This window comes from Phocoena sinus, chromosome 3 (assembly GCF_008692025.1).
Source record: "Phocoena sinus isolate mPhoSin1 chromosome 3, mPhoSin1.pri, whole genome shotgun sequence".
NCBI classification, from domain to species: Eukaryota; Metazoa; Chordata; class Mammalia; order Artiodactyla; family Phocoenidae; genus Phocoena; species Phocoena sinus.
The window spans coordinates 161,865,762-161,880,696 of record NC_045765.1 but is presented as its reverse complement, the minus strand read 5'-3'; the positions used below and the strand labels follow the sequence as shown (position 1 = coordinate 161,880,696).

At 42.3% G+C, this 14,935-nt stretch overlaps 1 protein-coding gene across 6 annotated transcripts in view; it reads left to right on the top strand.

Annotated features, from left to right (window-relative positions):
• TRIO (trio Rho guanine nucleotide exchange factor) overlaps nucleotides 1-14,935 on the top strand; it is a 374,356-nt gene that overhangs the window by 246,613 nt on the left and 112,808 nt on the right. For all 6 annotated transcript variants that reach the window (XM_032626733.1, XM_032626732.1, XM_032626734.1 and 3 more), the window contains 3 exons: nucleotides 2,021-2,135; nucleotides 4,656-4,771; nucleotides 8,069-8,191. In XM_032626733.1, the coding sequence (XP_032482624.1) occupies nucleotides 2,021-2,135; nucleotides 4,656-4,771; nucleotides 8,069-8,191 (354 nt within the window). The remainder of the gene's footprint in view (nucleotides 1-2,020; nucleotides 2,136-4,655; nucleotides 4,772-8,068; nucleotides 8,192-14,935) is intronic.

Below are 14,935 nucleotides of genomic sequence, written 5' to 3'. Positions count from 1 at the left end.
TCCCACCCTCCCTTTTATTAGCATTTGTTAATTGAAGAAATAAGTTATTCATACTGTGGAATTTCCCTCACTCTGGATTTGGTAATTGCATCCTGTAGAGTCATTTAGCACCATCCCGGATTCTCTGCATTTCTGTTAGTTGTGTTGAGGGCCTTGACCCGGTTCAGGTTTAAGTGAGTGTGTGGGGTACACTTAGGGTACCTGATGGGTGGTGGTGTGTACTTCCAACGGCATTGCTCCAGGACACACACAGGTCTGCTTCTCCGGCTGTCTCTGTGACATGAGGGTTTTTCAGTGCTTCAGACGTCGTAAGTCCATGTCATCCATTGTGTACTTCCCCATCAGCCTTTCACCCACTGGGTTTGGTAGCCAGTGGTGATATTGTTTCATTAGGAGTTGCAAAATGGTGGCATTCTATCATTCTTTCTGCCTTGATTAGCTGCAGTTATTCCCTCCTCAGCTATTTAGTTATGCTAAAATAGAGTTTGTCAAAGAAAAGGGTGGGGGGGAGGTAAATGCTTGATTCCTTCCCTTTGTTTATGATTTTCAGAAGAATGATCTGTTGCCCTAGCAATCTCTGCGTATGATTAATTTGTTCTTTTAGTATCATCCTGGATTTTAACATTTGGTGTGTTTCAATCAGTTACAGTCATTTATCTTTCTGTATTCAACTTGTCCCACTAGTGGGAGCCCCTTCAAGTCAGGTTGGCTCAGATGTCCTTTTGATGTAACCCTAGCAGTCTTTACGGCCTCCTTGCTGTTTGGAAGGACAACTTATTTCGGTCTTATCAGTACAGACTCATGATGTATTTTTCTCTTAATTAAAAAAAAAAAAAAAGGTGTTGCAGCTCCATCTACTGAAAAGGCCTAGGAACGATGACCAGCCCAATGATAACGAGCATCTCTAGTGCCCACATTGTGGGTTTTCAGTGCCATTTACCCCAAGAAGGAGACCGAACTCCTTGAAAAAAAGATTGATTCCAGGGACTTCCCTGATGGTCCAGTGGTTGAGAGTCCACCTTCCAACGCAGGGGACGTGGGTTCGATCCCTGGTCGGGGAACTAAGGTCCCACATGCTGCGGGGCAACTAGGCCCACGCTCCACAACTATTGAGCCTGTGCGCTCTGGAGCCCACGCCACAACTAGAGAGAAGCCCGTATGCCTCAACGAAGATCCCACATGCCACAACTAAGACCCAAAGCAGCCAAATAAATAAATAATTTAAAAAAAAAAAAAAAAAAGATTGATTCCAGATCTGGGCTAGGAAATGTGCAAGATATTTCCAATTCTATTATAATTAAGGGATTTTTTTCCTGAACCATTTTGATTTCTTATTTATATCTCTTTTCTCTTAAATAAAACTTCTTTAAATACATGAATGAAATTACTTATTCGGTTTACAAATATGGAATATCAGTTTTCTATTACCACAATAACAAACCACCCCACAATTCAATGGCTTAAACCAAGGGTTAGCAAGCTAAGCCCTGAGGGCTAAATCTGGCCACTCCCATTTATCAGTCGAGGCCGCTTTCATCTACAATGGGCAGGTTGAGTAGTTGCAACAGAGAGATGGAGCCCACATGACTCGGAGAGCTGAAAATATTTACTGTCTGCCCTTTATAGACATCCCGGTGCAGCTTAGCCAGGTCCTCTGATTCAGGGTTTCTCCCAAGACTGTGATCAAGTTGTTGGTCAGGGATGTGGTCACCTCAAGGCTCGACTAGGCTTTACTTCCTCTCGGGCTGCAGGCCACGGGTCACCCTCAGTGTCTGGCCACCTGGACCTTACCATGGGGCAGCTCTCAACATAGCAGCTGGGTTCAGCAGAGCAAGGGCTCCGAAACAGATTTTTTTTTAAGTTGAAATAGGATTTATCCTATGTATTCTCCAGACACAGATTGACCAGATGAACGCTTTAGATTAAGACCTACGTTAGAGCCACATGATGTCATCCATATACACTGAAGATGCATGTCTGTATGAGTCACAAGAACACGTTGCTCTGTATTATTTCTTAGGCTTGCACGCTTGCTAGGAGGAATGCAGATGTCTTCCTGAAATACCTGCACAGGAACAGCGTGAACATGCCTGGAATGGTGACACATATCAAAGCCCCTGAACAACAAGTGAAAAGTGAGTACACCTAGGAGTCAGCTGACGGATGAGCTTGACAAGACATGTTCTAAAATCTTGGTCCAGGGCTTCCTTTGGAATGTCCTTTTTCATATCATTAAAGTTCTCCTAAGTTATCTTATTTTAATAATAAAATATTAAACAAATATATAGCTTGATAATTTATTGAATAAAGTTGAAGAATATAAACAGGGAGAAAATGCAGCATGCTCAGGGTATTTATTGGCATCGACTGTTTTGTTAAAAGTAAGTGAAAATATAAATCGGGAAAAAATGAAAGCCAGAATTATCTACAGGCCAAATACTTCTAAAAGTTTAAATCACAACAATTATATACCCATTTCATTGCTATAATGTATCAGTTTTATATACTTAAAGCATTATTAATAAAAGCAAATTGCCAAAGAATGTTATATAGATAGATGGGTATCATTTGAGTTTAAAAATGTACAGAACTGTACACACACACACACACGCATAGAAAAAGACCTGGGAACAATTATACTAAACTCTAAGTAGGGTTGTCATGGGTGGAAGTTAAGGGTACTGATGATTTTTATGCTGTAGAATTCTGATTGAATATTTTGCAGTGAAAATGCATCCAGGTGATACATCATTTTAAACTTAATCATAATTTTTTTTACAAGTTTAATTGAAATGACATGGAAGTGGGTCCTCAGAAAATGAGGAGAATTGTTGAAAACGGTCTCGGTATTCAGGCCCTGTTCTATCAGCTTTAATCCTCACCTGAGCTTCAGTCCTGCCCCAGGCAGAGGCTACGGAAATAAGAGACTAGAAAAGACTTACGCTCGTTTTCCTTTCATTTAAGTGGTAGCTTATTTTTTGACAGGCTTCAAATTGCAGTGCTAATTTGCTTCACTAAACTAGTTCACTTTTCAGTCGAGCAAAGATAATGTAACAGGACCAACCAGTGAGCTGGCGGGTACATGCTGCTCGCAGGCTCCTGTTTCTCACAAAGTACTCAGCCTATGAGGAACTCGGTAAATATTTGTGGAGAGGTTATTATTTTTAAAGTTTTCCAATAAAGTTATATTCCAGGTACCACTTATTTGATTTGCAATTTCAGTCAGGGAATCTTTTTCTGAAGTTTTTTTTATCTGTTTACTTTGTAAACTTCTAGAGTAAAACAGACTCACTGTAAAGAATGTTTAAAGTGTACAAATGTATATAAATTACCTAAATTCCTTTGCCAGTGGTAACCACTGTGAAGACCTTTGTGTGCATCCTTCTATGCACATAAATGGAAATATGCAGAGAGATACAAACGTGTAGCTTCAACTCACCCATCTGGCTTTTTAAGTTTTTTTTTGAAGTGGGACTATATTCCCCTGCAATTTTCTTCTTACGCTTAGTAGTAATCTCATTCTATATCAGAATTTGGAGATCTGCTCTGTTACTTTTAACGTCCAGTATGGCGACTTCGTAATTGATTTAATCTGACCCCTAATCAATGGGCTCATACGTTGCTGCCAGTTTTTCCGAACAGCACCTCAGCGTGTGTGCATCTGTGTGCAAATTGTGTCGAGAGCTTGTGCCAGCACCGTATCTGAAAGATAAATTCCTGGTTCAAGGGTGCGCACCACTCAGTGTCGTTACCTGTCACCAGATGACCTCTGCAGGGGTTGTGCTCCATTTTCCTCCCCCAATAATACAGGCATACAGGTTTCCTCTGTCCCTTCTAGCCCTGGGCAGCATAGTCCTTGCCAGGGAGTGGTGTAAACTGGTCTCATTGTTTGAGTGAGACGAAACGTTTCTGTATTTTTAGTGGCCATATTTCATTTCATATAATCATGACCTCCATGTTTATATGCTTTGCTCGCTTTGCTAACAGACTATTCATATTTTCCTGTTGACTATTAAGTAAGTTAGATCTACCTTCTATGTTCCCAGTAGTTTTTTCCTGGCTTTTTACTTGTGTCATATTTTTATGGCGGTTGTTATTTGGTTATGAGATTTTTAATTCTCTTGTAATCTGATTGCTGTTTTAACTTTTCCTTTCTAGCTTCGTGCTTCTCAACTTCATTTCCTTCCCTCTCCTAAGGGTTTGTTTTTGGTTTTGTTTTTAAAGCCCCCATCGTTTTCTTCTAGTACTCCACTGTTTCATCTGACATCTTTTGATGTATACTAAATTCCTTCCGCAGGAAGGTTCTCATGGTCTTGCGCAAAACGTCTAATACTGGTGTTTTTCCAGCCATTGTCAGATTGCCCCAGCAGGGGACTCAGTAGCTATCCCACTGACCCAGCCGACCTGAGGGATTAGAGGCCAACTCGAGTGTCGGGTGATGTCAGTCCTAAGTGTAAACTGGAGTAAGAGAACGAGGAGAGGTCTGGACAGGCGTGTCAAGGAGGCCAGGCAGGCAGGCCGTGCGGCTCAGTGACTATACTCTGGCTCACCACGGCATTTGCATTAAAATGTCTTTAAATAAAAATGAATGGGATTTTGTGGGTGTTGTGCTTGATGGCCAGCGCCAACATGCGGCTTTCTCTTCATTCTCTCAGATATCTTGAATGAACTCTTCCAGCGGGAGAACAGGGTGTTGCATTACTGGACCATGAGGAAGCGGCGGCTGGACCAGTGCCAGCAGTACGTGGTCTTTGAGCGAAGCGCCAAGCAGGTCAGCCATCACACAGCCCTCCTGGCGCCCTCCTCCCCGTGCCCAGGCCTCCATCGTCAGACGGGCAGCTTCTGACATGGCAGCAGATGGAAAACCACTCCCTGATCGTCAGAACAGCCTTGCCTTTTACTTGACCGTTTGTTGCCAGAAAACCCCCCAGCCTCGTAAAAGTGTGTTACTCAGTGATTTTGGCCTCAGCGGGTGTGCCATTCAGCTCTGCCGAGCTGCCGTCACCCCACAGTTAAGACAGCGAAGTGCGAGCAGTCGTGATCATGATGATTTAAGTCACTGTAAGATAATACGGTGGGCAGTTTTCCACGTTGGCGTACTTATATCTTCAAGACAAAATTTTGTTTTTCCGATAAACTGAGCTAAAATTAAGTAAGAAATGTGGCAGAATTTCTCAGAATTCAGTATACTCAAAAAAAGGTCACACATTTGGCTAAGGCAGAGACCTCAAGAGGGTACGTTTGCAGTGTTCCCCTCCCCTCCCCCGCCTGCCGGAAGTCATTCTGGGGTCGATGGCCAGTCGTGGAGATCATTTTAGGGTAAAGTCTGTCTGACTGTAACTCAGACAGGAAGATGCCTGTCACTTCTCTCTGGCCTTAACAGTAGCCTAGGAATCCGTGCCCATTAGTCCAGAATTCGGAGGGTCAGGAGGGAGCGGGAGGGAGAAGGCTTGTTCTCAGAAGCCCCCGCGAGTCACCTCACATGCACCATGTCCCCGGGGCCTCCTCAGGGCTGCCGGTCCCTGGTGACCGCGTGTGACCTGCTCTGTCTTCTGGATCCACCTGGAAACCTGACACGTGCCTCATGCAGCATAGGCATTCGATAAAATCCGTTTAGCTCAAGAAAGATTACATTTTCCTCAGCACAGATTTCTCACTTGGGGAACATATTTTGTTTAATTTGGTAAATGTCAGTCTCTCACTGGGCAGCCTGCTGCCCAGAGCAGCTCGGTGTCCCAGGGCGTAAGCAGGAGTTCATGGTCCCTGAACCTGGCACCCTGACCCGACCTCTCCCTTGTCTTGATTGGCTTTCCCAGATGCAGTTACCATGTTCCCAGCAGGGGTGGCAAGCGGTAGTATTTTTTAATGTTTAAATTCCATTTTCTTAACATTTTATTTAAGGATAATCTAATCGTATTTCAGATTGATGGGGGCCTGATTTTATTTCTAATTAGAGACTATTTCATAATCTTTTCTCACGTCTTTGTTTATCTCTCTGTTGAAAGACAAGGAGTTATTCAGCTACAGAGAACAAAATTGTAAATAATGCCCTTGACAGAGAGAAATAATGGAATATGCTGTTGCTTTTTCCTAAAGCCAGTTCACATGCCAAAAATAAAATCATTCAGTTTCTGCCGTTACAGATGATGGCCCGTCAGCCCCACGGCCCTGTAGGGTCGGCTTCTGTGCTGTACGATAACAACAATCCCACAGTAAATACCGAGTTATGGGTGGGCTGTGGCAGGTGACTTGCAGCCCCTGCTCTGCTCTGGGCACCTCCTGCCTCGGGGCTGCTCCTCCCGGGCTGTCTGTGCCCCTTCTCCCTTACCTCTGCCTCTGAAAGTTGGCTTTCAGTTCAGGGCTTGTTCTTGTTTCTCTTTCCTCTCTCCTTAGCTCTCACTGTTGGTGTCTCCCAGCCCTGACCTCCATTTCTGGTCTCCAGATGTAGAAACCCCAGCTCCCTCCTTGCGTCTCTCCACTTTGGCCTTAACCAAAGCAGAAGTGGACCTGGGACTCCCCGTCCGCCGTGTCCCCGCCCTCATCTTACCTGATTCCCGCCTTTCCCTCATCTTCCCAGCTTCACCCCTTCATCGGGGCCTGATGAAGCACATCTGCCCTCTCCTCCGCCCCCAGAGCCATCACGGGTACCAGCCTAGCCATGTCTCATCTGAACCCCCTGGACCGGTTTGCCAACCGGTGTTGCTTTTCTCTCGCTCACTCTCCACTGCAGTCCCTTTTCCATGTGGCAGCCCCATTCACTTCCAGACCAAAGTCCAAAGGCCTGCGGCCTCCGAGGGCCCCCTGTCGCCCTCCAGCCTCACCTCCAGCCTCCCCCTGTGCAGGGCCCCTTTCCTCCTGAGCCCATCCCTTCTCAGCCTGCGGGTCCCTCATGGTCACAAGGGCAGGGCCCAAGCCTCTCCCACCCCAGTGCCCCCCTCAGCACCTGCCTGCATAGAGGGCGCTTGGGCACGATTCGCTGTGTGAACGGAGGAAGTAGGGACCTTTGAATAAATTGACCAAAATGGCTTTCTGCCTTGACACACTGTCAGTGGCAGTGTTGTCTCAGAGATGGGGCAGCCATGCTTGTGCAAAACGAAGGTAAATTCCCAGCCAGGAAGCTGCGCGGTAAGTAATCTGGGTCGTGGTTTCCTTTTCATTTTTTTCTTCTAAAATGCCGTAAATGCTGTGAAGTATCTAATAGAGACGGTGATGTTTCTGTTCCAAGACCAGCAAATCACAGCGGACGACTAAGATACTGTGAAGGGCAGATATGAAAGCTTCCATGTTTTTGTTTCTTTTCCATAGTGTTGCTTTTTCAGACGTTTATGTTTAAGTAAGATTTCACTTCAGATCTATGCACATAGAAGGAAAAAAATGGCTTCCATCTCAAAACATGAAAGAATAGGAGTGTGAATGTGTCCTTCTGTTGCAGTCTGGACCTTGCCGGCCCCCTTCTTCCCAGGTGGGGTCATCTCTCCTACATCTGGGAGGTTAAGCCACTTCTGCCAGCGTCTCCCCAGAGCATCTTTATGCATAATGACGCTCTGTAGGAGCCCCCAGAAGGCCAGTGAAGTGGGTGCACACCTCAGGACTCACTGAAGGCAGGAATAGGAAGAATCGGCTAACACTGTACATTTGAAAGCTGGGAATTTGCATCTGCTTTCTTTTCCTGTTTTAAGTTAGATCACCCCAGGAAGGCTGTCGAGTCCCTGTGACGTGAATGTCTCAGTGTTCAGCAACGCGAGGGTCTCAGACTTCCCGTTCCCCACACTTTCTCAGTATTCTTGAGGGAGGCTATTCACTGGACTCTTATGGCCCTTGGTTCATGCTTATAAGAAACTCCTGAGCTTGTTATCATTGATGCCTAAGTGACATGATTACAGTTTTCTAGAATGTCAACTTTTAATTTTGGAATTAAGTACATGTTTCAGAAGCTCATCTCTCTTTGAGGGAGTGTTTCTTGATGCGCCTGGGAGTGTGACTTTGCGTTTAAATGAGATACTGAGGTATTGGGACTGGCTTCACTGACGTTGAGCCGTGAACCTGTTTCCATTCCTTCCGTCTCTAGGCTTTGGAGTGGATCCATGACAGCGGGGAGTTCTACCTTTCCACACACACCTCCACAGGTTCGAGTATCCAGCACACCCAGGAGCTGCTGAAGGAGCACGAGGACTTCCAGATCACGGCAAAGGTGAGCTTGCATTGGCTCAGTGCCTGCGTGCCTCCTGCGTGTTTCCAGGATGACCTCGAACAGGATACTTGGTGTAAAAGAGGTCTTTCCTAAAAATTTCATTGAAGAAATACCTTATGCAATGGGAGGAACGGGGTGAGCCAGATGGACTGTTAGACCCTACTTTAGTGGTAATTCTAAGGCCTTTCACACTGTCCTCATTTGTCCCTTTGTTTCTCTGTTTCCTCTTGTGCTTCTGATTTCTGGAAATGCCTCCCACCTCCTTCCTTTATTTTTTCTTTCTTCTTTGTCCTTTTCGTTCTTCTCTTATTTTCATTCGGTTTTCCAAGTATTTTCTGAGTACTTGCTATTTTTATGGAACGCTGGTGTTCCCGGCTTGACTTAGACGGATCCTGTGCGTGTTTCCTTTCCTTGTCTTGAACGGTGAAGACTGCTGCAGTAGCATCATGCCCAGTTGTCCAGTCACGAAGCTGTCCGGGTTTTATAGTTGGCAGAGTTTATGTCAGTGGCTGTTCATAGGCTTATAAAACTGGAGGCATTTTCACTTTTCTGCTGAATTAAATACATCTTTATGGCATATGCAGTACATGTGACTGTGAATTTTTAAGCAGATGTGTAAGAATTCACACACTGACATGAATGTTTTCTCAATTAAAATATTTGCAGGGGCTAATTCCTTCTTTTACCTCAAAACAATTTTGAGGCTTCTAGGCTTCCCTTCTCAACCTGTGGTGTTCTTGTTTTTTGTTTTTCAAAGTTTTGAATATACATTCTATGTACTGTTTTCAGGAGTACCTCTGTTCTTGATGATAGAGTTAAGGTTTTAGAGAAAATTGGAAATTACTTCACATTTAAGAGTAGAAAATAAATGATGAAGCTGCATAATAATTTTTGGGTAAAAAGAAGTGTTCCTGAGGAGACACCTTCAAGATAGTGGAGGAGTAAGACGTGGAGATCACCGTCCTCCCCACAGATACATCAAAAGTACATCTACATGTGGAACAACTCCAACAGAACACCTACTGAACGCTGGCAGAAGACCTCAGACCTCCCAAAAGGCAAGAAACTCCCCCACGTACCTGGCCGTGTGGCTGACAGGGTCTTGATGCTCCGACTGGGTGTCAGGCCTGAGCCTCTGAGGTGGGAGAGCTGAGTTCAGGACATTGGTCCACCAGAGACCTCCCGGCCCCACGTAACGTCATTTGGCAAGAGCATTCCCAGAGATCTCTGTCTCAACACTAAGACCCAGCTCCACTCAACAACCAGCAAGCTCCAGTGCTGGACACCCCATGCCAAACAACTAGCAAGACAGGAACACAACCCCACCCATTAGCAGAGTGGCTGCCTAAAATCATAAGTTCAAAGACACCCCAAAACACACCGCCGGATGTGGTCACGCCCACCAGAAAGACAAGATCCAGCCTCATCCACCAGAACACAGGCACCAGTCCCCTCCACGAGGAAGCCTAGACAACCCACTGAACCAACCTTAGCCACCGGGGGCAGACACCAAAAACAACAGGAACTACGAACCTGCAGCATGCAAAAAGGAGACGCCAAACACAGTAAGTTAAGCAAAATGAGAAGACAGAGAAATATGCAGCAGATGAAGGAGCAAGGTAAAAACCCACCAGACCAAACAAATGAAGAGGAAATAGGCAGTCTACCTGAAAAAGAGTTCAGAGTAATGATAGTAAAGATGGTCCAAAATCTTTTAAATAGAATGGAGAAAATACAAGAAACGTTTAACAAGGACCTAAAAGAACAAGAGAGCAAACAAACAATGATGAACAGCACAATAAATGAAATTAAAAGTTCTCTAGAAGGAATCAGTAGCAGAATAACTGAGGCAAAAGAACAGATAAGTGACCTGGAAGATACAATAGTTGAAATAACTACCACAGAGCAGAATAAAGAAAAAAGAATGAAAAGAATTGAGGAAAGTCTCAGAGACTGCTGGGACAACATTAAATGCACCAGCGTTCGAATTATAGGGGTCCCAGAAGAAGAAGAGAAAAAGAAAGGGTGTGAGAAAATATTTGAAGAGACTATAGTTGAAAACTTCCCTAATACGGGAAAGGAAATAGTCCAGGAAGCACAGAGTCCCATACAGGATAAATCCAAGGAGAAACATGCCAAGACACCTATTAATCAAACTATCAAAAATTAAATACAAAGAAAAAATATTAAAAGCAGCAAAGGAAAAGCAGCAAATAACATACAAGGGAATCCCCATAAGGTTAACAGCTGATTTTTCAGCAGAAACTGCAAGCCAGAAGGGAGTGGCAGGACATATTTAAAGTGATGAAAGGGAAAAACCTACAACCAAGATTATTCTACCCAGCAAGGATCTCATTCAGATTTGATGGAGAAATTAAAACCTTTACAGACAAACAAAAGCTAAGAGAATTCATCACCCCAAACCACCTTTACAGCAAATGCTAAAGGAGCTTCTCTAGGCAGGAAACATGAGAAGGAAAAGACCTACAATAAGAAACCCCAAACAATTAAGAAAATGGTAATAAGAACATACATATCAATAATTACCTTAAATGTAAATGGATTAAATGCTCCAACCAAAAGACACAGACTGCCTGAATGGATACAGGAACAACACCTGTATATATCATGTCTACAGGAGACCCATTTCAGACCTAGCGACACATACAGACTGAAAGTGAGGGGATGGAAAAAGATATTCCATGCAAATGGAAATCAAAAGAAAGCTGGAGTAGCAATTCTCATATCAGACCCAATAGACTTTAAAATAAAGACTCTTACAAGAGACAAAGAAGGACACTACATGATGATCAAGGGATCAATCCAAGAAGATGATATAACAATTGTAAATATTTATGCACCCAGCATAGGAGCACCTCAATACATAAGGCAAATGCTAACAGACATAAAAGGGAAAATCGACAATAACACAGTAATAGTAGTGGACTTTAACACCCCACTTTCACCAATGGAGAGATCAACCAAAATGAAAATAAATAAGGAAACAAAAGCTTTAAGTGATACATTAAACAAGATGGACTTAATTGATATTTATAGGGCATCCCATCCAGAAACAACAAAATACACTTTCTTCACAAGTGCTCATGGAACATTCTCCAGGATAGATCATATCTTGGGTCACAAATCACACCTTGGTAATTTTAAGAAAATTGAAATCATATCAATTATCTTTTCTGACCACAACACTATGAGACTAGATATCAATTACAGGAAGAAAACTGTAAAAATTACAAACACATGGAGGCTAAACAATATGCTACTAAATAACTAAGAGATCACTGAAGAAATCAGAGAGGAAATCAAAAAATACCTGGAAACAAATGACAATGAAAACACAATGACCGAAAACCTATGGGATGCAGCAAAAGCAGTTCTAAGAGGGAAGTTTATAGCAATACAACCCTACCTTAAGAAACAGGAAACATCTCAAATAAACAACCTAACCTCACACCTAAAGCAATTAAGAGAGAAGAACAAAAAAACCCCAGAGTTAGCAGAAGGAAAGAAATCATAAAGATGAAATCAGAAATAAATGAAAAAGAAATGAAGGAAACAGTAGCAAAGATCAATAAATCTAAAAGGTGGTTCTTTGAGAAGATAAACAAAATTGATAAACCATTAGCCAGACTCATCAAGAAAAAAAGGGGGAAGACTCAAATCAATAGAATTAGAAATGAAAAAGGAGAAATAACAACTGACGCTGCAGAAATACAAAAGATCATGAGAGATTACTACAGGCAACTGTATGCCAATAAAATGGACAACCTGGAAGAAATGGAAAAATTCTTAGAAATGCACAACCTGCCAAGACTGAATCAGGAAGAAATAGAAAATATGAACAGACCAATCACAAGCACTGAAATTGAAACTGTGATTAAAAATCTTCCAACAAACAAAAACCCAGGACCAGATGGCTTCACAGGCGAATTCTGTCAAACATTCAGAGAAGAGCTAACGCCTATCCTTCTCAAACTCTTCCAAAATATAGCAGAGGGAGGAACACACCCAAACACATTCTACCACCATGACCACCATCACCCTGATACCAAAACCAGACAAAAATGTTACAAAAAAAGAAAACTGCGGGCCAATATCACTGATGAACAGAGATGCAAAAATCCTCAACAAAATACTAGCAAACAGAATCCAACAGCACATTAAAAGGATCATACACCATGATCAAGTGGGGTTTATCCCAGGAATGCAAGGATTCTTCAGTGTACACAAATGAATCAATGTGATACACCATATTAACAAATTGAAGGAGAAAAACCACATGATCAACTCAATAGATGCAGAGAAAGCTTTCAACAAAGTTCAACACCCATTTATGATGAAAACTCTCCAGAAAGTAGGCATAGCGGGAACATACCTCAACATAATAAAGGCCATATGTGACAAACCCACAGCCAGCATCGTTCTCAATGGTGAAAAACTGAAACCATTTCCCGTAAGATGAGGGACAAGACAAGGTTGCCCACTTTCACCACTATTATTCGACATAGGTTTGGAAGTTTTAGCCACAGCAATCAGAGAAGAAGAAGAAATAAAAGGAATCCATACTGGAAAAGAAGAAGTAAAGCTGTCACTGTTTGCAGATGACATGATACTATACATAGAGAATCGTAAAGATGCCACCAGAAAACTACTAGAGCTAATCAATGAATTTGGTAAAGTTGCAGGATACAAAATTAATGCCCAGAAATCTCTTGCATTCCTATACACTAATGATGAAAAATCTGAAAGAGAAATTAAGGAAACACTCCCATTTACCATTGCAACAAAAAGAATAAAATACCTAGGAATAAACTTACCTAAGGAGACAAAAGACCTGTATGCAGAAAATTATAAGACACTGATGAAAGAAATTAAAATGATACAAACGTGGAGAGATATACCATGTTCTTGGATTGGAAGAATCAACATTGTGGAAATGAGTATACTACCCAAAGCAATCTACAGATTCAGTGCAATCCCTATCAAACTACCAATGGCATTTTTCACAGAACTAGAACAAAAGATATCACAGTTTGTATGGAAACACAAAAGACCCCGAATAGCCAAATCAGTCTTGAGAAAGAAAAATGGAGCTGGAGCAATCAGGTTCCCTGACTTCAGACTACACTACAAAGGTACAGTAATCAAGACAGTGTGGTACTGGCACAGAAACAGAAATATAGATCAGTGGTACAGGATAGAAAGCCCAGAGATAAACCCATGCATATATGGTCACCTTATCTTTGATAAATTAGGCAAGAATATACAGTGGAGAAAAGACAGCCTCTTCAGTAAGTGGTACTGGGCAAACTGGACAGCTACATGTAAAAGAATGAAATTAGAACACTCCCTAACACCCTACACAAAAATAAACTCCAAATGGATTAAAGACCTAAATTTAAGGCCAGACACTATAAAACTCTTGGAGGAAAACATAGGCAGAACACTCTATGACATAAATCACAGCAGGATCCTTTTTGACCCACCTCCTGGAGAAATGGATATAAAAACAAAAATAAACAAATGGGACGTAATGAAACTTAAAAGCTTTTGCACAGCAAAGAAAACCATAAGACGAAAAGACAACCCTCAGAATGGGAGAAAATATTTGTAAACGAAGCAGTGGACAAAGGATTAATCTCCAAAATATACAAGCAGTTCATGCAGCTCAATATCAAAAAAACAAACAACCCAATCCAAAAATGGGCAGGATACCTAAGTAGACATTTCTCCAAAGAAGATATACAGATTGCCAACAAACACGTGAAAGGATGCTCAACGTCACTAGTCACTAGAGAAATGCAAATCAAAACTACAATGAGTTATCACCTCACACCTGTCAGAATGGCCATCATCAAAAAATCTACAAACAATAAATGCTGGAGAAGGTTTGGAGAAAAGGGAACCCTCTTGCACCATTGGTGGGAATGTAAATTGATACGGCCACTATGGAGAACAGTATGGAGGTTCCTTATAAAACTAAAAATAGACCTACCATATGACCCAGCAATCTCACTGCTGGGCATATACCCTGAGAAAACTATAATTCAAAAAGAGTCATGTACCACAGTGTTCATTGTAGCTCTATTTACAGTAGCCAGGACATGGAAACAACCTAAGTGTCCATCGACAGATAAATGGATGAAGAAGATGTGGCACATATATACAATGGAATATTACTCAGCCATAAAAAAGAAACGAAATTGAGTTATTTGTAGTGAGGTGGATGGACCTAGAGTCTGTCATACAGAATGAAGTCAGAAAGAGAAAAACAAATACTGTATGCTAACACATATATATGGAATCTAAAAAAAAAAAAAAAAAAATTCTGAAGAACCTAGGGGCAGGGCAGGACAGGAATAAAGGCACAGACATAGAGAATGGACTTGAGGATACGGGGAGGGGGAAGGGTAAGCTGGGACGAAGTGAGAGAGTGGCATGGACATATATACACTACCAAACGTAAAATAGATAGCTAGTGAGAAGCAGCCGCATAGCACAGGGAGATCAGCTTGGTGCTTTGTGACCACCTAGAGGGGTAGGATAGGGAGGGTTGGGAGGGAGACACAAGAGGGAGGAGATATGGGGATATATGTGTATGTACCGCTGGTTCACTTTGTTTTACAGCAGAAACTAACACAACAATGTAAAGCAATTATCCTCCAATAAAGATGTTAAAAAAAATAAAATAAAAGGTTATATTGAAAAAAAACAACAAAGAAAGAA